Here is a 23,717-nt window from a genome sequence, read left to right as displayed (position 1 = left end):
AGGGGAACAAATCAATCAGTTTTCTTAAAAAGAAGGCTTTTAATTAAAGAAAAGAAAGGTAAAAGAAAAAAAAAAACCTTTGGGAGACAGCATACCAGCTAATCTCACAGACAATAGATTTAAAACACAGGATCTTCCCCTGGGCAAAAACCTTAATACACACAAGAATACCCAATTTGATAATTCTCCTAATTGCACAAAGACAAGTTACAAAAGAAAATAAACATAAACCTATTTATTCCTTTCTAAAACTTACTACTCTGATAAGAGGCTGGTTCCTTGATCTTTTCCACTCTGGCTGAAACTGAAACTGACTCTAAACAAAGGAAACTTCCCTCCTTCCTTTTGAAACATTTTGTTCCCTCATTGGTTCCTCTGGTCAGGTGTCAGCTAGGCTAGGTGAACTTCTTAACCCTTTACAGGTAAAAGAGGCATTAACCCTTAACTATCTGTTTATGACAGCCCTTCTAGTAAAGTCTATGGGAGTTTGGCTACTGACTTCAAGGACCCAATCTCACACTGTTGTTTTGCGCTAAACGGGGAGACCTTCTGTTCTAATCTGGTCATTAGGTGACAATTAACATTAATAGAAATGAGAGACTGTGATTTGCCATATCATGTACTAATTTGAATCTTGGGAGTTTGAAATAATAGCTAAGATGTGGAAAATTGTGAGTTTTTTCATGCTAACTTTTTTTTTCAGTGATGTTTTTTGTGTGTGTGTGGAGGAATCTCATGAAATGGAGTTTTGTCATTAAAATCATACAGCTGTGAATTTTTGTATGTTCATGTGATCCTTTGCTTGAACAACGATCAATTTTGACATGAAATTTGAATGGATCAGAACAGTTATATTTGTAAATAGCGGACGACTTTCTGTCTTGCATTTCCAGAATGCTCTCACTTCAAACATTTTCAGTTTTGTTAGGAATTTTTCACAGAAAGTTGTCTAGCACAATGAAAGATGGCATTTTAACTTTGTATGAGAAGGTGTTAAACTTACGATACTGAGGAAAATATGATCAGTAGCATCTAAGGTCATGATTGATCATGCCATGATCTTTGCATGATGCAACCATGTTCACAGTAATGATGCTAAACATGGGCTTAAAATTTGCAGGATTGGGGACTAAAACCATCAAACCCATGAAAAAATTATATAATGAGACTTCTTCTATACATGGAAGCATGATTTTAAGTTGTGTGTTTGTGAGGAAGAGCTGTATTACAGATTTTTCTCTCTGTGGGGCTATGTTCTAAACATACGTTTTCTAAGAGAATAATTATCCTGAAATAGAACATTTGACATACTACATGTGGGATGTAGAATAATCAAGCAATATAAGTTTGTAAATGTGAAGTTGTTGAGAACATATGCATGTCTTTATTGCATTGTGAATTACAAGTCTGAAGATGAAGTGCCTCCAGCATCCAAAAAGTGTAGATGTCTTATTAAATTAACAGGTCCTCACATATTTAACTGATTTGGTAAATAGTTGTATAGTTTTCCTAAAGTAAGCATAAACATATGTTTTCACTCCAATTTTCCTTCCTCTCCTCTATAATTTTACTTTATCCTCCTTGTGTAGTGAGTTATAAACAGGTCAATCCATTAAAAGATAAGATCACAATATTTTTGGCTTCCCAGAATCCACTAAAGGATAATATCATTTGTTTTGGCGGCTTCTTGGAGAAATCAGCTTTCCTCATTTATATATTTTTAATAAAATATATGCCTTTTAGAAAGAAGGGAAGTAAAACAACAAGATTTTAGGATGTGGAAGGGAAAATATTTATTTTTTAAAAAGCAGATTTAAAAGCATACTTCTAACTCCCAAGTTGAAGGAGTTCTTTAGATCTAGGCACTAAGACTTGATAGTGAAGTATATAAAATATGAAGTGTATTGACCATGTCTGTGCAGGATGAATAGTCAAACAGTACTCACTAAACTTCCAGGTCAAATCCTCAGCTGTTGAATTGCAAATGAAATCACTGGAGCTACAGAAATTGATGCCAGTTGGATCTGGTCTCCAAAGTCCTGTCCCAGCATGACTTGGTCTTCTACAAAGTGGGGTAGACCATCTAGGGTGGGCCCTTCTGTAATATTTCCAGAGTTCTAGATAAGAAGACATCACAAACCATCAGAGTAGTATTTATGATCCTTTTATTACATGCTACAGATTGAAACTGAATTTGGCTCTGTTGAACTGTTCTTTCTCTTGCAAACGTTCACTGGTTATCTGTTTTTGTAGGGTTATTCACAGTGTTTGAACTACTGACACTGAGGGTGATGACATTGAGTGTACTCGTACTGGACTGCTGCACAGCTAAACTAGTTGCCGCACAACTAAAACAAGACTATGTGGGTGGAACACATTTTCTCCCTGGTCTTTTTTATGCTGACAAAGTAGAATACTGTAGCCTCTGCTAGAGTAAATTGCAGCTATGTTTCTAGCAGAAAACCAGACTTGAAGAAAAGTTTAAGTATAGATAAAATGGTGCTCTGGAAAGGTTAAGATCAATAAAACTAACGAGAGCTGGATGTGGTGAAGGAAGGCACAATACAGCTTTCCCACTAAGTTCTATCAATGTAAAAAATCTGTGGCTCAACAGCATTCCCAGTCCTTCAGTCTCTCTCAAGCAAAGACTGATGATCTCATTGACTTCTGCAGTGGGTTTTGTGGTTGTCTACTAGGGATTAAGTCCCTAAAATTTTCCTCCAGTGCTGCTCCACCGGTAGTAGTAGAAGTGGGAGGTCTAATGTAGACAAGATGCCAGTGACCACTGACATTTTAATCACCATATCATCTAGACCCACTTAGAGCTAGTTCAGATGCCACAGGCATTAAAAAAAACAAACTGGCAGCTTCTCTGCTACAGCTCCTGTTATTACCTATTGAGGTACCCAGGTGGAAAATTCTGTGTAGAAGAGGCCAGTGGAGATATTTTATAAAAAGAGATCTCCAAACCTTCTTTCATCTCTGTGCAAAGTAAGATTTGATTCCATGTCTCCTGAAAGATAGCTACTTTTTAATCAGGCAAAATGTTCAGTGATATTGGAGGGCCTGATTTTCACAATTGGTCACATCTAATTGCGCACCTAATTTGTGCATCCATGGTTGCACACACAAATGGCCATTTGCCAACCCAAACAGATGCCTAACCAGTCATTTTCAATAGATTAATTGTGCACATACAACTGTGATTGCATTTTTATGTATCTAATTTTTTATATCTGTGTCTTAACTTTTCAGAGTACAGTAGTATCTTACAGAAAAAGGATCAGATTTATCTCTACTGCCAGAGTGAGGCATTTCCTGTCCATATTCACTGGATTGCAGGATAAGTGTACAATTTGTGTCAAGGTTGTATGGTTATCTGCACATTTAATTCAAACAGTCCCATAAATGTCAAGACACGGGCTGTCTGGTCCCACTGAGACTGAAAATCATCCAGTTGCATGGGAAAAAATATTGTCTTGAATTTAATGAGAGAATCTGCTTTGTCAAGCAAATGAAGAAAAACATCTTTCTGTCAAAATTATTGGTGGCCACATTAATTTACTGAACTGAAAACTGCACAGTAACTTCAGAAGTATGGTACAAAATCTACTGGGAAAGATCTCACTTTGCTATCTTGTGAAAAGCCTGGGTCTTGGCTTCTGGAAGAAAATGGGACAGGACAAAAGCAGTGGATTCTGAAATCTCCATTCCAATTCACTTCCCTTTTGGGGTGATCCTTCTCTCTCCACGAACTCACTGCTTGTTTGGGCTGGACCCAGTTCCAGCCACTGAGCAGGTGAACTGATGACAAAGAAACCAAACAAGCCCAGGAGGCGAGGGCCCTCAGCTGTTGTGCTGGGCTCAGTCCCGTGTGCTGCAGTGCTGAGAGCTGGGGCACAGAATGGCTCTGGGGCAGGTCCCTTGGCGGCCTTGTGGGGAGGAGCACTAGGAGGAAAGGGCCTGCCAGCTGGGCCTGGGGTTGGATTTAGCCCAGCCTTTCCCTGGGATGTCCTCGGGAAGCCTGAATCCCCCAGTGCCCCTCTCCAGCGCTCCTCCCCAGTTTCACCCTTAGTGACAAGGGGCACACTCTCTGGGAAGGGCAGACCTGTGGGAGCTGTACCCTGCATGGTGCAGGGATCCTGCTTGAGCTCTCTGCCCTGTTAGTGCCCTGTTGGTCCTCTCCCTAGCACTCCATCCAGCCCCTTCCTGGGGCAGACCTGGGCTTCTAACCCTGTGCTTCTGCCCAAGAGTTGGGCCAGGAGGCCATGGTCAGACAGGAATACTGCAACAGCAGCCTCAGCTAGTCTGCCACCACTTCCCCCTAAGTCCTCCTGGCTGGAGGGGAGTGGAGACAGAGACCCCATCTGTCCTAGACTTGAAGTCCCTCCAAGTTACCTTGGCTCTAGGAAGCTATCTGAATGAGGCAGGTGCATTGGTGTTGGTGCATCCAGCAGGGCAAGAGCCCCTCTCCAGCACACCCACCTGGGTCAATCTGGGGAATGGGGGCAGCCTTGCACCCTGGGGCACCAGATCCTTCTGGCTCCAGATGGAGTGGGGGTTTGACCTGGGCTGGGGATGCACACTCGGCTCAGTATCTGAGTGGCCCCTGGTCCTCTCCTCCCATGGGGCTCTGGCTGCCAAGGGGACATGGACAGGGGATGCCCAGAAGAGGGAGGCAGGCAGGCAGCAGTGGCACTTGTCCCATGAGGCTGGGTCTGACCAGTTCCCCACTCCAGCCCATTGGCTTTTGTGGGAGCCTGCTACAGTGTCCCATAACATGTGCACCCACAATGCCCTGCCCCCTCCTGTCCCTGGCACTCCAAGCTACAGGGCTGTGCCTGCTGATCTGATCTGATCGATCTGGGGCGACTGAACCCACTCCAACTCTAGCCACTTGCTGCCTATGCATGTCGGGGATAAGTGAGAGCAAAATTACGAATCCAAACCCAGACATAGTCTCTGAAATTTTCGCATTGACAACTGCCACCCACAGCACTGTGTTCTTCATCTTTATAATAAAGGTGAAGGGTTTTCACATTGAAATCTTTTGCCTTTTAATTCAGAAAGTCAATTTCTTTTAGATAAGCTCCATGATTCCAGCTAAATTATTGTAAAGAGCTTCAGACCAGGAGTTGTTATAACAGATTATGAAAGACATATTTCTATGGCAGAGTGAGCACCAATAGGGAAGGGAGGCTGGGGCAGCCTGGTGGACAGATCTCTCTTTTATGCTGACAGTGTTATTTAGATGTTCACGGCAGCATTACAAAGCTGCGGATGTAGTCATGTGTTTGACATTCAGTCCCTAGGGACTCAGCAGGCGGTCGCAAGAAGAAAATCATAAATTCTCTTTGTTTCTTTTTATCCTACCATAATATTTGGAGGCATCTTTAACATACACAGTGCAGGGGTGTTCAGCAAGGAGCTCAGCCTGCTATTCTATTACTTTATTTATTATACATGAAAAATCCCACTGTGTCTAAGGTCTCTATTGTAAGGGTGTCCTGGCAGACCAACGTGGAGTCATGTTACAGCCTGCTGTCTCTTCTCATTGCAATACTAATCAGATTCACTGATTATTAAAGGGCACCTGGCAGGGCTTCTAGTAACCATTGTTGTTGTCATTTTTAAGGGGTTTATATGTTGGCCATCAAAATTTGCTCTCCAGCTGAGCTACTTATATGTCATTTAGCTGTCTATGTGGCTTTAAAAAGGTCTTTAAAATGTAAATGGCTGAAAGGCATGGTTGAAAGGCAACGCCTGCACATGTTGAAGAACTCCACACTTAGATATACCATGGTGACCAGGTGCTTTATGAATGCCTAGATATTTAGCCTTACCATACAACACAGAGATTCAAATGCCCACTGGTGTGAGTGGGATTTGGGTTACTATTCTATAGAGTAGTTTTCAGTGCTCCAGGCACATTAATCACTGCCCTTTTGGGATAGAAAATCAGAATGAAATTGAAGTGTGTGTGTCTGTTATTTGCAGGTTACACTCACAAAGACTAACACTCTGACTTCTTTGGGCCTTTTTCAAAGGGATACTGAGAGACAAGCTGCCAGTCTATTTTACCGAGTTAATATTGTGGCTGGTCAGATCAGATATAAAACTGTTGACTTCTGCATTTGAAAAGGGAATTCCCTGAAAGCATCAGGGGAATTCTTGTCTCAACTAGTTGTCTAGTATCAGAGTTTATAGGAAGAAAAGATGCTACAGAATGAGAGGTCATCTGGATGCTTAATATAAAAAGGGCACCATACTGAGTAGTGTAGTCTAAGAGATAGGGTACTGGACAAGGACTCAGGAGACATGGGGTGAAATCCTGGCCCCACTGAAGTCAATGACAAAACTCCCGTTGACTGAAATGGGATCAGGAATTCACCTTTGGGTTCTAGTCCAGGCTCTGCCATCAACTTGGCAGGTCAGTTCTCTGTGTTTCCCCTTCTGTCCTTTGTGTGACTCGTCAATTTAGATTGACACATTTGGATCAGGGACCGACTCTTATGTGTTTTTACAGTGCACATCACAACACTGTAATACAAATAGTAGAATCCTCCTACTCCCTGCCAGATAGATCATCTTAAAAAATTAACTAGTTCTTAATGTACATCTTTTTTAAAATGTAGATTATTTAGCATATAAACAGGCACTGATTGAGTTACTTAGCGGATTGCTTAAACTTTCTTGAATCTTCATGTAGTTAGCAGTAGTCGGTGTACTTGGACTCTGAAAATCTTGTTCTGTCAGGTTCTAAAAGATTACCATATTGGGTTTATCTGTAGAAGAAAAGTTCACAATGGTTGTCAACATGTTTTATTGAACTTTATGTATCATCACAATATCAGGTTCTTAGTGTGTCTAGTGTTGCATTTTTATTGTGCATTAACCTAGATGATGATGCTTTTGGGACCAAGGTATCATGTCAATGGGTGGTGAGAATCCTGCTGTGCCTAGAATTCTGCGAAAGCTTGGTGGGGAGGTAAGTGCAGTTTATAAACCTCTGGTAATAGTTGAAACCCTCAAGTTGGAACTAGGAATTGAAATTAGTTAGGTAAGGTAACTATCATGTGAGAGCTGGAAGCATCTAGCAAACAGCTGAAAATGCTGCAAGGCAAAAGCTTAATTGAAATAGATCGAGGACAGAGTTCTTTCTCACACTAAGTACCACTGAAGATGGAGAAGCTAGTTTACCTTGTTGTTGCTGGTTCCGAGAAATTATGGGCAATTTGAAGTCTCATGACCATTTGGAAGCAACAGTTATTATATGGTTATATAGGATCCTTTGATTATCAAACAGCTGCACCCAGTGAGAAAAATCATTGTGTTTTAGGAAAGTAAGTTCTATTATTTCAGTTTTAGTTCAGACAGAGGGGTTAAGTGGAACTACTTTATTTAAAGGCAACTGGAAATAAATTCACTTGGCACATGGAGCATATTTACCTTAATTTTCAAGAAAGTAAGTAAGGGGGAGCAACAGTCATCCTGGCTTCGCAGAGAGAGAGATTAAAAGTGTGTTAGCAGAGAAGAAAAGTCTGTTTATAAAAAATTGACTAGCAGGAGGATGGAAGAAGAGAAGTCTGGGTTCAGTGAGTTACCTAGAGCATGCAAGAGTATTAATCCCCAAACCAAAAACACAAGGACAGCAGAGTGGCTGAAAGCACTAGGAAGTACAACAAATTAGGGTTTTAATATTATAATGCTGAGCAACAAATAATCAAAAAACTTAATCAGCAACAATGCAAAGTGTAATCTTTTGCACCCTTGCTAAAGGCTTTTGGGTTCTGTGTATGTAGTAACCACCAGAGACCTACACTTGTTAATGTATCACGGAGAAGAAATATCATACCTGAAGGGGGTGGGTGAACAGAAGACACTGTACACATATTTAGAAAATAGACCTAGGATGGTCTGTGTAGACCTCTCAAGGGTCATATTATAGCTCTGTTTTCATGGCTGCACAGGACAGTAAGGGAAAATAAGAACTTCTATGCCCCTGTGCCACCTCCATGGATTTTGGCTCAAGATACATGGGAATAAGGAGGCACTATGTGTCTGCTGCTCCCCTCCTGAGCAGGAGGGATGGAAAGTGGGCATGATCTTGGCTTTGGTCCCCAGGCACAAGCCAGCCCATCTAAACTGGCTCAATGTAAGTAATTTGTTCCTGGTAAGGCATCTCTGAGGCAAACTTCCTTCACTGAGTTGCTTCTGAGGCAGTATTACCAACGCCCAGCTTTCAAAACTCATGGGTTAGGTCACAAAAACCATAAGAGAAAAATATTTTTGTGCCTTTTTTTATTTTCATCCTTAATTTTTGAACCTTTAGGGTGCACTTTGGTCACATTTTCAAGCTTTTCTCTTCAGACATGCTTTTTTTGTTGTTAAATGAAAGCTGATATTCTCACATAATCACATGCCTCTAAGAGCTGGAGCTTTAAGAAAATCACCAATTATCATGGTCTTGTGATAAAATCACGAGAGTTGGTCACACTGCTGAGGCAATAAGAAGGGCAACAAAAATGATTAGGGGCGTGGAACAGCTTCCATATGAGGAGAGATTAAAAAGACTGGGACTTTTCAGCCTGGAAAAGAGATGACTGAGAGGGGATGTGACAGAAGTCTATAAAACTGAGACTTGTATGGAGAAAGTAAATAAGGAAATGTTGTTTACTCCTTCACATAACACGAGAACTACGGGTAACCCAATGAAAACAATAGGCATTAGGTTTAAAATAAAAGGAAGTACTTCTTCACACAACACACAGTCACCCTGAGGAACTCCTTGCCAGAGGATGTTGTGAAGGCCAAAATTATAACAGGATTCAAGAAAGAGCTAGATAAGTTCATGGAGGATTGGTTCTTCACTTGCTATTAGCCAGGATGGTCAGGGATGGAACACCATTCTCTGAATGTCCCTAGCCTCTGTTTGCTAGAAGCTGGGAGTGGATGACAGGGAATGGATCACTCGATGATTGCTTGTTCTGCTCGTTTGCTCTGGGGCACCTGGTATTGGCCACTGTGCTAGATGGACCATTGGTCTGACCCAATATGGCCATTTTTACATTCTTAATGCACTTACGCTTCGCCCCATACACAGGGCAGGTTGTAAATGCACATACCAGTAGATAGGTATTTATATTGAGGAAGACGATGGGTTTGTTGTCTTCACATTTCTCTTCATGAAACTTCTGGAAACAAGGAAGCACTATTTGTAACATCTTATGAGGCAAGGATATTTTCTTTTCCACTTCAGGAGCTAGTACTTTGAACCGTGAGTAATGGAGGGAGGTCCTGGAAATCATTACCTCTCTAAGAAACTGGGGAGGACTCAGCTGGCAAGCAAGATCACTTTGCTTAATAATAAATAAAAGTTAATCAGGCTTGCAAGCCTGAAGCAAGCTTACAGGATAAAAATAAAGCGCTAAAATCAACTGACTTAGGAGGTAAGGGTCTTGCAAAAACTGAATATGGAAAACAGGCCAAACCTATCTTAATGGAATTGTGCAAGGGATGAAGTTGGCCCATTTTTAAAAATTAGCCTTTAGTTGGTGCAGGCTTTGCTTTGTGAACTCTCTTTTGCACTTCAATCCTTTTTGGGGTGCAGGGAGAAAAGTAATTATGCTCTTATGGGGACTTGTTTCACTAATCTGCTCTTTCCCTTAGTCTTTGAGGGATGAAAGTTACTATTAAAGTGTTAAGTATCAGAGGGGTAGCCGTGTTAGTCTGAATCTGTAAAAGAGGCAAAGAATCCTGTGGCACCTTATAGAGTAACAGAAGTATTGGATCATGAGCTTTCGTGGGTGAATACCCACTTCGTCGGATGCATTAAAGTGTTGTTTAGTGGCTCACTCCATCAATCTTTGCTTCTCCCTCTAACCCTCTGTCTCTCATCTACAGTTTGGGAAGCTGGTGGTGAAACAAAACTGGAAGTGTAATGTACCACTAACTTTTTTGCCTCCTTAAAGCTATGTCCACACTATAGCTGCAAATTATGTTCAGTTTGGCTGTTGCTCTCTCTGTTTCTCTAACCAGCATGGAGAGGAATTTTTATCTCCTGAGTACAGTAACTCCTTGCTTAACTTTGTAGTTATGTTCCTGAAAAATGCAACTTTAAGCAAAACGATGTTAAGCGAATCCAATTTCCCCGTAAGAATTAATGTAAATGGAGTGGGGGGGTTTAGATTCCAGGGAATTTTTTTTCACCAGACAAAAAACTATATATTATATAGATATACACAAAATATACATTTTAAACAAACAATTTAGTACTGTTCACAGCCATGATGATTGTGACGCTTGATTGGGGTGGTGAAGTTAGAGGGTGGAAGAGGGTGGGATATTTCCCAGGGAATGCCTTGCTGCTAAATGATGAACTAGCACTTGGCTGAGCCCTCAAGGGTTAACACACTGTTGCTAATGTAGCCTTTCATCAAGGCAGCATGACAAGAGGGAGGGGAGATAGCATAGCAGACATAGACACATACCTTGTGTGTGGGGGAGAGAGAGAGATGCACACTGCCCTTTTAAGTAAGCTAACCCACCCTTAAATGCATCGTCTTTTTAAGTGGATCAGGAAGTTGAGACAGCAGCTGCTGCCCTAAGCTCTCTCTGTCTCTCTCCATCTGTGTCCTCTCCCTGCTCTATATGGAGAAGGGGTAAGCGGGGTGCAGGAGCAGGGGGGAGGGGGACACCCTGACATTAGCACCCCCCCACACACCTTCTCCCCCTTTCACAGCAAGCAGGAGTCTCTGGGAGCAGCTCCAAGGCAGAGAGCAGGAGCAGCAGATGGCAGTGGGGGGAGGGACAGCTGAACTGCTGATTGATAGCCTGCTGGGTGGCTGCAGCACAGGGAACTTAGGGGAGTGGGGAGCTGATAGGGGGGCTGCCGGTCCACCATGGTTACAAGCCCCTACCAGTGGACAAAGCAGGCGGTTGCCAAACGATGTTAGAAAGGAGCATTGCATAACTGTAAATGAGCATATTCCCTAATTGATCAGCAGCACAACAATGAAACAACATTAATGGGGACAACTTTAAGTGAGGAGTTACTGTACTTTGTTAGCCTGACTGTGTTTATAGATAGTTAGGCCGTAATCTGCTCTAACAACAGTGGGAAATTTGAGAGGAAAGAAGGCAAGTGTAGACTAGACTTTGGAATGCCCTCTTTTTAGCCTATAACATGCAATAATACAATTTGTGGGGGTGGGGAGGGGGAGGCGGGGGAGAATCTATCAATGCTAGTCCAGGAAACCAAAGTGGAATCAGGTCAAACATATTAAACAAAGATGCTGACAGCTCTGTTGCAACCTTTACCATAGTAAATAACACACTCATGAAAAAGGAGAGTCTGATGCTATGTGTAAAGATTTTACCGGGTCGTTTAATCTGTAAGATGCAAAATGTATGTGTAATGTAAGTATAAGGAGAGATTTTCAAAACTAGCGTATAGTCCCACATATATGCACAAAGAGGCACATAGACAATCATCAATCTGCAAATGATTTAAAAACATTTAGTGTTTAGAAAGGTTTTATATGGAGTTGCCTCTGTTACATTTTCATAAAAGGTAGCAACTCTCTTCCTGGCTTAATCACCATCCTGACTTAGGTTCCCCTCCCTTCCACACACGTTACAAAGTAATTACATTCAGCAGGCTATCCGTGATGTATTGATTCTGTCTTAAATGATGCTGTATGCGTTTCAATGGTGATCTGTAAATGAAAAATTTTCTGAGAAGGCCTTAATGTAATAGTCAAAGTCAGGAATCCCTATTAGAGCTATAACTCACCACTTTGGTCTCCCCTCAGCCCAAAATTTAAAATTTCACTCTACATCCCTGCCCTTCTCTGTAACTAAGTGTTAGATTATTATGAAGTGAATATGATGGAAGACCACCTAGTACAGGCAGTGTGCTGGAGAGATGAAACTGCCAAATCAAGTGAGAAAGATGACATAAAATGCAACATAAAGTTCTGCTTGTTGTAGATGGGTAGCACTAGCTTGCTGTTCAGTTTGTATTCTCTCGCTGTGCCTCATAAGTGATATTAAATCTAGGAGTGCCTCAGAGCTGTGTTCAGTGCAGCATCTCGGGCAAGATCATCGTCTGATGTAAATTAATACAGCTCCACAATGGAGTTTCACCCATTTATACCAGCCGAGGAAGTGGTCCCTCAGGTTCTTCACAGCCTCTAATGGGACATATTGTACCACTGGGAACAAAGCATAACAGATTCTCATGTGAAGTGACTTGCAGTACTAGTGACCCAAGAATCTAAACACAAAAGGGCTACTTTGCCCCCTCAGTGTCTAGCATTGGCCAGACACCTGGGAATTATTTTATTTTGTTGTTTGTACTGTTGGTAGCACCTAGGAGTTCCAGTCATGGACCTGTACCCATGGTGCTAAGTACCATACAAACACAGAACAAACAGGGAATCCGAAGTTGGTGATGAGTAGCCAGGGTGCAAGGGCTGAGAGCATAAAAACTGAAGGCAATTCAGTGTCTGATTTCCTCCCCCACCTCCAATCCTCAGGGCTCCCTGGCTGGGGTTGAATCTAGGCAGCAGAGAAGAATAAGATCACTCGATAGCTCTCTGTAAGCTTCTGGCCAGATATAACATTATTGGATTAAAATCTGATCGTGCAAATCATTGTTACTACCACTGTTATATAATTGCAACAAATCTTATACAAAATGTGCCAAGAAAGTGTCAATAGAAAGGGTTAAGCAGCTCGCAGGCTAAATGGCCTAGAGTCAACCCTTAGATAGATGTTAGAAAAGTATGTGAATGGTAATTATGTCCATTCCATGCTAGCTAGGCTAGAATTTTGAAATGCAAACCTATATTGTTACAGAATTGGAGGTGATACTAATTGTATGTGTTTACCTGTATCATGTTAGATGTTAGACAGGAACTGTCTGTGTACATGGCTATCACTATAGCAATTGATTCCAAGATCAAAAGGGAATATTAACATTTAGATGAATCTTGGGTGACATATTATCATTGTCTATATATCTCTTTAAATTTTATGATAAACTGCTTAATGGATAAATTACCTTACGTTAATCTGTATAGTTAATTGCCAGTGGTGCTTAGGAAATAGGTCTACTTCAAAGTTTCCATAATTGCCTATTATTTGCCTAAAGACTCCATGCTTTCAAAAGGAGGACTGGAACTGTAGATAAACTCTTGGGTCCTGATCCTTTTTATCTCGATCTGCTTGATGCCTTATGCAAGGGAAGCTCAAGTCATAAGATTAAGATCTCCAGTCCTGTCCGGATCACCCTGAATATGAACATTGGACTATAACTATGGACTAATTCTGAAAGAACTCTTTGCAACTACAGTGCTTGCCATCTCTGCTATGAATCTGATCTCAAAACTGTATTCATATCTGTATGTATACTGATCTTTTAACCAATTCTTTTTTTTTAAATAAATTTTAGTTTAGTTAATAAGAATTGGCCGTAAGCATGTATTTGGGTAAGATCTGAAATATTCCCTAACCTGGGAGGTAATATGTCCGATCCCTTGGGATTGGTAGAACTTTCTTATATGAGGAATAAGCTTTACAGTAATCCTCATCATATTTGGGTGGAGGCCTAAGGTTGGGTTGTTCTAAGGGAACTGTGTTGTTGGCTTCTGGGTAGGGTGACCAGATGTCCCGATTTTATAGGGACAGTCCCGATTTTTGGGTCTTTCTTATATAGGCTCCTATTACCCCCCACTCCCATCCCAATTTTTCACACTTGCTGTCTGGTCACCCTACTTCTGGGTAACCAGTAAGGTATTACAGAAGCTGTTTTGTGTTGATTTGGTAAATCTAAGTATTGGAATATCCACCAGCTTTGGGGATTTTATGCTCCATTCTTTGCAGTTGACCCTAACTGAGTAACTATAGTGTGGCTCCCTGGGACCCCAGTCATACCAGGTGACCACTTTTGTGCAGCCTTTCCATGTAGTGGTCCCTGCTTCAGCATCTCTTGAGTTCCATAGAGAAGGGTTTAATAAGGTCTCAAATACTTGTCATTGATCTAATGATGGAATTTCTGTGGTTCATAATGTATCTGAAGCGTTTGGACAGCTAGTTAGTTTAAGGCTTGTTGTAGAGTTACCAGTGAGCAGTTGAACTCTGGTGAGGGGCAGCGTCAGCATCCAGAGGAGTATGGAGGGTGGGGCAGCAATTGGTGGGCTAGGGAGCCACCCTAGGGAATGGAAGCAGTGAGGGGAGGTGAAAAGAGAGAGGTGATTGGTGGATGGGAAAGAAGGTGGGGATATGACTGTGGATGAAGTGCACCTCTTTCTCAGATGTTGGTGTGTATTGTTCTTGATATATGATATAGTATTGAAGAATACACATGTGCGTGCACACACACACACACACACACACACACACACACACACACACACACACACACACACACAACCATGTCTTAATAATGTTAAGGATCTGATAAATCTGGTGTTACACATGTTTACTTTTAAAGATGAATCATTTGACTTTGTCCAGAAATATGGCAGCATGGGAGTATTGTAGAAATAATGGAATGATAAAACCATATGCTTCTGAAAGAGCTTTTACAGCCCATTGGATCAAGGACTTCCAGTAGGTTTATACTAATTATTATCATTTGGGATTTTTATGAGAAATCTTATTGATTAGGACAGGATCACAATTTGATTTCTATTCTTGCCTTCTCAGGCAATATGTTAGGCAGAGAGGGCAAAACTGTACATTGGAAGACATCTAAGATGGTTGATGTTTGTATCCTGACAGAGAGTGGGACTGTCAGTAATAGATATGAGTGTGACAAAATCATGTAGGCTGTCATGTTCCTGCCACCTGGGAAATAAACTGGTCAGTCCTAGCAATTCCTGCTGTGGAAGGAACTGTCTGAGAAGGAAATTACATTTTGGGTGGGGATAGGATTACAGACCCACCCAGCTGTAGAAAACTGTCCCTCAAAACTGGCTCCCTCACTGCCCAAAGGTAGCTCTTGCTAAGGGGGGCATCCACCAAATCTGCTGATTTTGAAGTCTCCTTCCATTCACATTGGAGAGAGGAGCAAACTTTTCTCTCGCTCCTGAAGACTGCTCCTGCCAATGGGAAGTGATGGACATATGCTGATAGATGATTTCCATCTCTGATTTCTATGGTACTGTGATTCTCTGTCTATGAAATAGCTTTGAATTAGAAGTACTGTTGAACATGATGAGATTTAGACTTCAGATTTATTTGGGTCATTTTCTGGCGCTATAAAATATAACTCAATGAAACATGGAGAAATTCTTCTAATAGAGCAAGCCATTAATTTTGTTTCCTAGACATTTTGCTATTTATGTTTTAAGTGCTTAACCCACTAGGACCTTGGTGACAATTCTGGGTTACATGTGAGAGAGTGAGTGACATTTACAGCAGAGCATCTGTGTCCTGAAAGGAATTCAGCTTGAGTTTATTTGCTTTCTATAGTTCTTTGGTTTTCAAGGCAAGCAGCTGCCATCTCCCTGAGTGGAGACATCTCAGATAATGGGCAAATTGACAGGCAACACAAATCCATATAATAGTTTAATTGCAAATAGGAGACCCACTTAGCTTTAGAACTAGGTTGTTATGGTTTTTTGTAGCTTCCTTTCTTGTTTTTTTCCTTACTTGTTCCTCATCGCCTAAACACATAAAGGTCAGTTTTAAGCATAATGAAACCGAAGATGAATTGTAAAACATCATTATTCCTTTTAAATTGACATTACCATGTTAATATATGACTGTTTGCGTGAGCTAGTGGGTAGTGTGTCCATTGTAATAAGCCATCTACAGAAAAATCAAAACAAAAGGTTTAATAGAACTATTATGTTAAAAAATCTTTATACATATTCTAGTGCGTTTTGTCATGTAGGCCAAATCCTCAATGTATACTTTTTCTGATATTGTCTTAACTAACCCTTACTGGCAGCTTCTGCAGAGTGAATGTTGCTCTGTGGTTCTGATAGGAGTGATTCATAATCTTTTTTGACTGGGCTATTCAATTTCCCGATAACAAAGTAGATCAAATCTGCGACCTTTACTTCAAAGGGAGTCCTGTAAACCATGAATTCTTTTACATGTGACTATTCCAGAAATAATGCTTGTATACAAATCCATCATATTAACAGGCACATTACATCAGGCAAGCAGGGTGATGTACTATGGATGATAAATGTATGGTACAATACAGTGGTTCTGTACTGTGCAAAGCACAGTATTCAATATCTCTGCATTCCTTAAATGTAGAATTAGTTAAAGGAGCAATAAAATTAAATAGTTTAATTTACTCATGCTATTTTTATAGGAAGGATGAAAAATGATTTATATTAATCTTACTGAACCAATTTCACCTTGGATTTATGCTAGCCCCTTTAGAAACCCAGATATAAGGCTCTGAGGATTGATAGCCCTCTAGTCATGTGGCTATGATTGCAGAAAATGGCAGCAGCTTCATTTGTGTGACTGCGGGGATAGGGGGATAACACCACAAATAAAGAGGGAGGCTCTTGTTGGAAAGGCAAGGGCAGCTAAGAAACCTGTTGGTTTCCAGTTCCTTCAGCAGCCTTCACTGGTAGGACTTTTAGCACCAGCTGTGACCAGAAGCTGTCTCCCTCTCCTCCAACAGAAAATCCCTGAGCGAGTGACCATGAGAACCCCCCCTGCTTCCCTCTGTGGGAATGAAGGCCCAGTTGGAACACAGTATATAATTTCCACTCCCTTTGGCAGTTCTGGTGAGTTTAGTTAGTCACAGAAGACTAAATGGTCACACAGATTTTTCCATAGGCCCAAATAGGAAAAAATAAGCTTTTCCCCTACCTCCAAGTGTTGTGGTGCCTGCCGTTTATAATGTGAGTATGATGGTCTTGCTGTCACTCAAATGTCACTCAGTTTTCCTTCAGTCCAGATTTTCCATCATTGATGGAAGTGACTGAAGATCAGGATCTTGCCTGATTTAAATTGTGTGTGTGTAGCCTAAATTAAAAAAACAGACACCACATGCCTGTTCAACCGATTTGCTGAATCAGCAGGAAATCGCTTGATTTTTTTTAACACTCTAGTAAAGGAATCTTGTTTTATTGACAAGTTCTGCACGAGTTTTCAATGCGTTACTTCTCTGTCAGCATCAGTTCTTTCTGCCTCTCCCATCTGCCACCCACTCAGTCTAGGGTAAGGAAACCATATCCTGTCAAAACAAAGCACCAGATAGAAAGTGGGAAAGATTTCTGAGATTTTTTTTTTTTTTGAAGAGACCATTTAGTGGCATTAAAAGAGCTTCGTGTAATCAGTGATTTTTTTTATGATAGCATCCAGAGGACCCAAGAGAGATTGAGGCTCAATTGTTCAAACACATAATAAGAGGCATCCCCTAACCTGGAAAGCTTACGTCTAAATAGACAAGACAGACAAAGGATGGGAGGCAAAACAGAGGCACAGAGAGCCAAAGTGACTTGTTCCATGTCATGCAGAACGTCAGTGTCAGAAGTGAAAATACAACCTACCTCAATACAACCTAGGTCTCCCTACTCCCAGGTTAGTACCCAATGTGCTAGATCACAATCTTTACAGTGGAAATAGTGTTGCTATTGTTCATTGCATTGGGTTGTAAATACCTGTTTTATTAAAACTCTTGACATTTAATTTGGGATTTCTTTGTAGCACTCAAGAATAAGAAAATAAGGAATGAAAGTTCCATAATCTAGACAGACACACTTTAAACCCTCAGTAAACTGCTACATCTGAATGTATATTATAGAAATTTTAATTTTCTTAACATTGATTTTGTTTTGAAATATTTTGTTCAAGGGTAAATATATTCATAAATCTAAAGTCTTCCACTTTTACCTACCTTGTGAGTCTATTGACATCTGCTACTTTATTTTGAGCTGTGCGGATACACATTTGCACATTTTGCATGATCAGGCAAAACCTAAGAAAGTTGTAGGGTTAACTATCAAAGGTGTCAATGCACTCGTCTTTGACCTTGAGAGTTGGAAGCTCAAATTCTGCAATGGTCATAAGTAGAAATGAATTTATTGGTTTCATCGTAATCTCTAATAGACATTTATCTGTGTCCTAAATCGACCACAAAATATGACGCAATTAGTAGTCTGTGCCAGTATAAAATTTAGGATTGGAGAATTTTAGAATTGTTTTAGCAGGTTCTGTTTGAGATACCAAAGCAGTTTGTGTGATGGCGTGCGTAGTGTTTAGCGATACTATCATCATTTCATGCTTTAAGCCTGAGATCAGATTTTGAGGGGATTATTTGGGCTGTCCGGAATCTTGACAGGTGGTGTGGCTGCAAGTTCTGCAGCTTAAAATATTGAATTGGATTTTCAGATGGGTCCTTCTTGCAGGCCTCACAAAAAAAAAAGTTCAAATTATTATTTTCTTACTTCACAAAAATTATTGTGCTGCTCCCCTCTTTGCAATGGCTGACAAAACCTGAGGTTCGTTCACTTCTTATCCAATCAGCAGTCATTAACAATTTTTAACTTTAAGTAATTTGTTCTTGATTGCCTCCAAAACCAGTGAACAATCATTAGTGATAACATTAGAAAGGGGATGGAGGCATATACTAACCACCTTACTTTTCTTACTTAAATGTTTCTGGTTTTATTTCTTTACTAAGTAATTTTAGAGATTTAGGCCAAGATTTTCAGAAGTGACTAATGATGTTGAGTGCCTCAGTTTTTGAGTGCCTAATCTCAGACACTCAGTCTCTACAAATCAGGCCTTGTTATGGTGTCTCAGACTGGGTCTCCAAAACCACTAGTCACTGTTTAAACTTTTGGCTGTATAAGCTTTATTTTCAGTATTCTGATTATAAAGAGCAACAATGTGGAAATTCCTCTCAGCTATTTTTTATTCTAGGTCCACATTTGCTACCATCAGACCCCTCATATTATTACTAGCTCTGCAGTATTTTAAATAATTTACTATAGAGACACTGGTCTGTGAAACTGAAGTTATAGACATTAATCCTTCAGAATCCTTCAGTTCTCCAAAAAGGGCCATATTTTTGGAGTTTTTTGTACCCACCCTACACATACTCACATCATCTATCATTTGAAAGCATATTTTATGTACATTTGGAAAAGGTATGATGTGGAGCTGTCAGGTGGTGCTATAAGCCTGTAGGTGAGGTGAAACAATGGTACCCAAATTGAGAGTGTCATTTTTTCTGTGTAGTTCCAGAAACACTCCAACATGACCATGACTACAATTTTTAAATCAATTTCAACACAATAATGTGGTGTTTATGGGTCAAAGTTACCAAACAATAATGTATTTAAATATTTTTATTGGTTTTGCATGGACAAGTATTTTTCCCCAGAAATTATGAAACTAGTTAGCATGTGGCAAAAATAGCAAATATGAACTTTTTGCAATAACATGAAATGTTTTCACATCACATATTCTTAATTGTCAAAGTATCTCACAAGTGATTATAATAGTTTTCGATATTTTCAAATGAAATTTTCTGACCAGATCAATCTCACATTGAAGGTTGTGCATCAGTAACAGTAGATTGTATGGCCACAGTTTATATCATATAGTGGGTAGATAAGAATGTACTTGAATTCCTTATGTAATATTTCTCCATCTGTAAGCTTTTGTACACACAATGTGGCATCTAGTCTGCCTAGTAGAAGGTTTTCGTTTGTAATTGCCAATGTATGCAGTACTAACTTTTGAAGTATTCTAGAAACTAGCTTTTTTTAATTCAGTGACACTTTGGAACAGTATTAGTGTTAGGGTTGACAATCCACAGTTTCCTATTATGAATATGCAAATGCGATGAGAGAAAGAAGTAGCCTAACAAGAAGTAGCGAAGAAAAAGTCCACAAACAAGTCATTATCCCTTTCCAGTACAGAGGCAAAGAGCATGTCCCAGGTCCCAGAACTATGTCATCAACAATATGACAAACCAATTTGACCCAGCAGTACATCCAGAGGTGCTAATCAACATATGTGTTGGACTGCATGTAATATCAGATGTACAAGAATCTCTGCTGAAAGTAGCAGATGTTGGTGAAGCACAATGGAGAGATTTAAGAGAGACACACTTTATTCTGGTGAGACACAGTGCTTCTTTAGGCCAGTCAAGAAATCTGGCATCAAAACATTTGCTGACATAGCCAAGAAGACCGAATTTAAGTCTGGCAAGCGAGGGACAGACACAGTATCTATCAGTTCAGAAATTGTTTTTCACAGAGCCCTGTCCTTAGCAAGATACAGAGATGATGTTTCAATAGCAACTGTTCTTAGTCACCCAGTAGGACCTGTGCCTACGTCCCTCTTCCATGCAGATGGAACAATGAGAAGAACAGATAAAGCTGAATTAGGGCACCAGCTGGAAGCTCAAGCTGAAAGAATCCATGAACCAAGAGCATGTAAGAAAGAAACCACAGTGTACATCAAAGATTCCCTGACTGTCATACAAATGGTGTCTGAGGACAAATTCCACACATTCGATGAACTGGCTGCTGAGTATTTGAGAAAGGTCCTAAAAAGATTTGACAAAACTAAGTCTGTAATCAAAGACTTTGACAGATATGACAACTGTAACCCTGTGAAAACTGCAGAAAGACAGCACCAGACAGGATGTAAGACTGGATGCAAGAAATGCCAGGTGATTGGAGGACACCATCTGCCTCCAGGGAAAAAATTTCTAACCGTGGCATCCAGCTAGCAATTACTTGCAAATTTCTCTGTGAACATATGGTTCAAAATGCACCTGACCATGTAGGAGCACAGCCAACACAAACACTCCTCCTACAGGAGGCTTTTCCAGTGGTGAAGTACAAAGTCCATCACCAGTAGAGATGTTGAAGAAGCCCAAGACTTATACAGTACTCAAGAGGGAGTGGACACAAGGATGCTTCTGCATGGTGTATGTGCTAGTATGACTTTTGGGTCTCTTGGTATTAAAGGAACCATAGTGATTATGTCACCTGATACAGATGTTTAGGTCCTTGCTGTTCACTAGATAATGTGCATTGAAACAGGCACCATTACCAGCAAAACTGGTCGCTGCATACCTGTGCATGCAATTTGTAATGCACTCACTCCTGACTTCTGCAACATATGCCATGCTGTACACACATTAACAGGGTGTGACTCTGTGTCATCCATATTTAGTATGGGGAATAAAATCACTTTTAATATTGTCAAAACAAAGGGAGCTTACCATCTCAGATATCTTGCCAAACTGGAGGAGAGTGATGGATAATCCACAATTTCTGCTGCAAGGAAGTTGGTAGTGGTGCTATATGACTAGAGCAAGAAAGAAAAGGACCTGAATTGCTTGTGCCTCAATCTGGTCAAACTCCCACATGGGACAGTTTTGAAGAGCATGTCAAAAGAGTATCTTGGCAAACAAAGATCTGGATATCTTTGCACATGGGTAACCCAGACATTGGATATCATGGCAACATGGATGGAAAAATGATGATGAACTACTTTCTGTGTTCTTCAAGGGCCCAGTGGCGTTTGAGCTTCTACAAAACCTTATTTATACCTCTACCAGTAGGGGTCATTGCACAATCAACTATGTCTGTAGTCAGAACAAGCTTCCCTGCACAGAACTGTGTACATGCCAAGGCAATGAAGACTGTGGTAACATACACTCCCAACAGAGATCATAATGATGAACAAGATGATTATAATGATGTTAACTAGAAATGTCTCCTATGCTATTACATTTCAGTGATACCTGTACAAATGTATTATTTGATTTTCTTTTTTCCTTTTGATGGTTGTTGTGATGCTTTGAGGTCACAAAGAAATCAAATTTTGTGTCTTGAAACAATAGAGTCACAAACAGAAATGAATTCTAATATTTCAAAGTAGTCTTTTTATTGTGCTGATGGGGTATCATTGTTTATCCTCATTTCTGTGGTAATGGAACCACTTGACAGCTCCACATCATACCTCATCTTAAGGTAGACATAATAAGGTTTCCAATGATATATGATGTGCCTGTGTTTAGAGAGGGTGCACATTTAGTCAACCAAAACAATGGCTTTGCCACTTGCCTAACTGTGCAAAGCCGCTGGAATACTGGAAGACTGAGGATCTGGCACAAGGATTGCTCTCCACTAGAAAGAAATGGATCCTCATCTTTCTACTAGTGTATAGTAACAGTTTCTTGCTTTGCTGTTGAGAAATCCACCCTGAACAGAGGGCCAGCACCAGGAGTTTACAACATTTTATGTCTTATTAAAGTTCTTTTTTAATGGAATTTAAATCACTGTCAACTGGTACCTTTAAAGTATGATTTTGGTGTAGTAACATAATTTTGTTGCCAGTGTGTATATTAAAGTGGAATTTGGTTACATTTTTAATCAGAAGAGGATGAGAGAGCTGTAAGTATAAAGAATCAAGGAAAATATTTCATGAGTATTTCCATGGCTGTGAATTATTATCAGCACTAAAATTATTCCATCATGCCACTGTCTTGCCATAATGAATGTTACAAATTCATCCTTGATGATGCTTCAAGTTATGTTTAACTGTGGTTCATTATGAAAAAGATGGGATTAGTTCCTTTTGCCTTGGAAAAACCAAAGAGTAATGGTGAAGTGACCACAAAGCCTATTCTAAGCAGCTGTTCAAACTGACAAATTGCTTGAGATAAGGAAGTAGCAATCTCTAATAAAAGTGAAGCAGAACTATGATCAGTACCTTGATGTATATTCTGGGGCAGCCTTTAAAACAGGAGATTGGCTAATAAGGATGGTTACTTGTTGATCAGTTTTCTCTATTCAGTTAAATGCCTGCAGAGCCATTGGGCTGGATGTTAAACAATCGGAGTCTAACATTTTTGTGAGGTATAGTGGTAAGTGGTAAAACTCATCTTTTCAACCCCTTCTGAATGTATCATCTTCCTGTTTGTGTCCTCATGTTTTCCAGAGAGTCTTCTTCATTTTATTTAGCATTTCTGTTGATTCTGCCATCAGAGAGTTGATCATATCTTCCTTGTCAGTATCCTTTGTGGTTTCTCTTCCCAGACTCAGACTGGCATTTTACAGAGAACATTCTGCTAGATTATCGTTTTGATCAAACAAAACCAGTTTGGGGATTGTATCAGCTTTGCTCTTATATGTTTTGTTGATTGGTTTGTTTGTTCACATTATCGGACTGAATGATTGGCTGTTTTATGCTAGTTGGCCCAGATAGGAGAAGCATGGAGCCTGTAATCATCCAGATTAGTGGAAGTTTATCCAGCGCACTGCAGGTTTACACTGCATAAAAGAAGCAGTGGCCTGTGGATAAGTTGCAGGCTTCAGCCTCCAGCATGCTCCAATCCTCCAACATCATCAATGAGTTTCTTCTTTTTCGTTGTTCTGAACAAAAGGGAACTAGATACAAAAGTATTGATTGTACTTTATTCTGACAGATCAGCGAAGGAATTCAGATGTGACATAACCATTCCTATCAAATTTTCTCTCTCCTCATCTTTATCATGTGAGTTTCAAATAGAAACTGCACAATTAAACCAAAAGTGGGAGACACACATGTTTTTAGAATCTGTTGTTTATCTATGCTTTGCGCAAATGCTATAGCTGTTTTGGGTAGAGAGCCGGTGTATATATAATTTCCAAGAGGCAGACACTTCATGCATCTTCACCAGAGTTACAACAAATAACTGAAGTGACATATTGAGGCTGCCAGCATGC

At 40.3% G+C, this 23,717-nt stretch overlaps 1 protein-coding gene across 3 annotated transcripts in view; it reads left to right on the top strand.

Annotated features, from left to right (window-relative positions):
• Positions 1 to 23,717, top strand: part of SERGEF (secretion regulating guanine nucleotide exchange factor) — a 257,053-nt gene that overhangs the window by 160,938 nt on the left and 72,398 nt on the right. Inside the window, exon 11 of one of the 3 annotated variants that reach the window (XM_030560506.1) lies at positions 3,256 to 3,429. The exons of the other annotated variants lie outside the window; for them this stretch is intronic. Within the exon in view, the coding sequence (XP_030416366.1) occupies positions 3,256 to 3,347 (92 nt within the window). The 3' untranslated portion in view covers positions 3,348 to 3,429. Of the gene's footprint in view, positions 1 to 3,255; positions 3,430 to 23,717 lie in introns of those variants that run through there. 3 annotated transcript variants of the gene reach the window in all.

Source organism: Gopherus evgoodei, chromosome 4 (assembly GCF_007399415.2).
Source record: "Gopherus evgoodei ecotype Sinaloan lineage chromosome 4, rGopEvg1_v1.p, whole genome shotgun sequence".
Lineage (NCBI taxonomy): Eukaryota > Metazoa > Chordata > Testudines > Testudinidae > Gopherus > Gopherus evgoodei.
The sequence above is the reverse complement of the archived record's forward strand: the minus strand, read 5'-3'. Positions and strand labels throughout refer to the sequence as shown.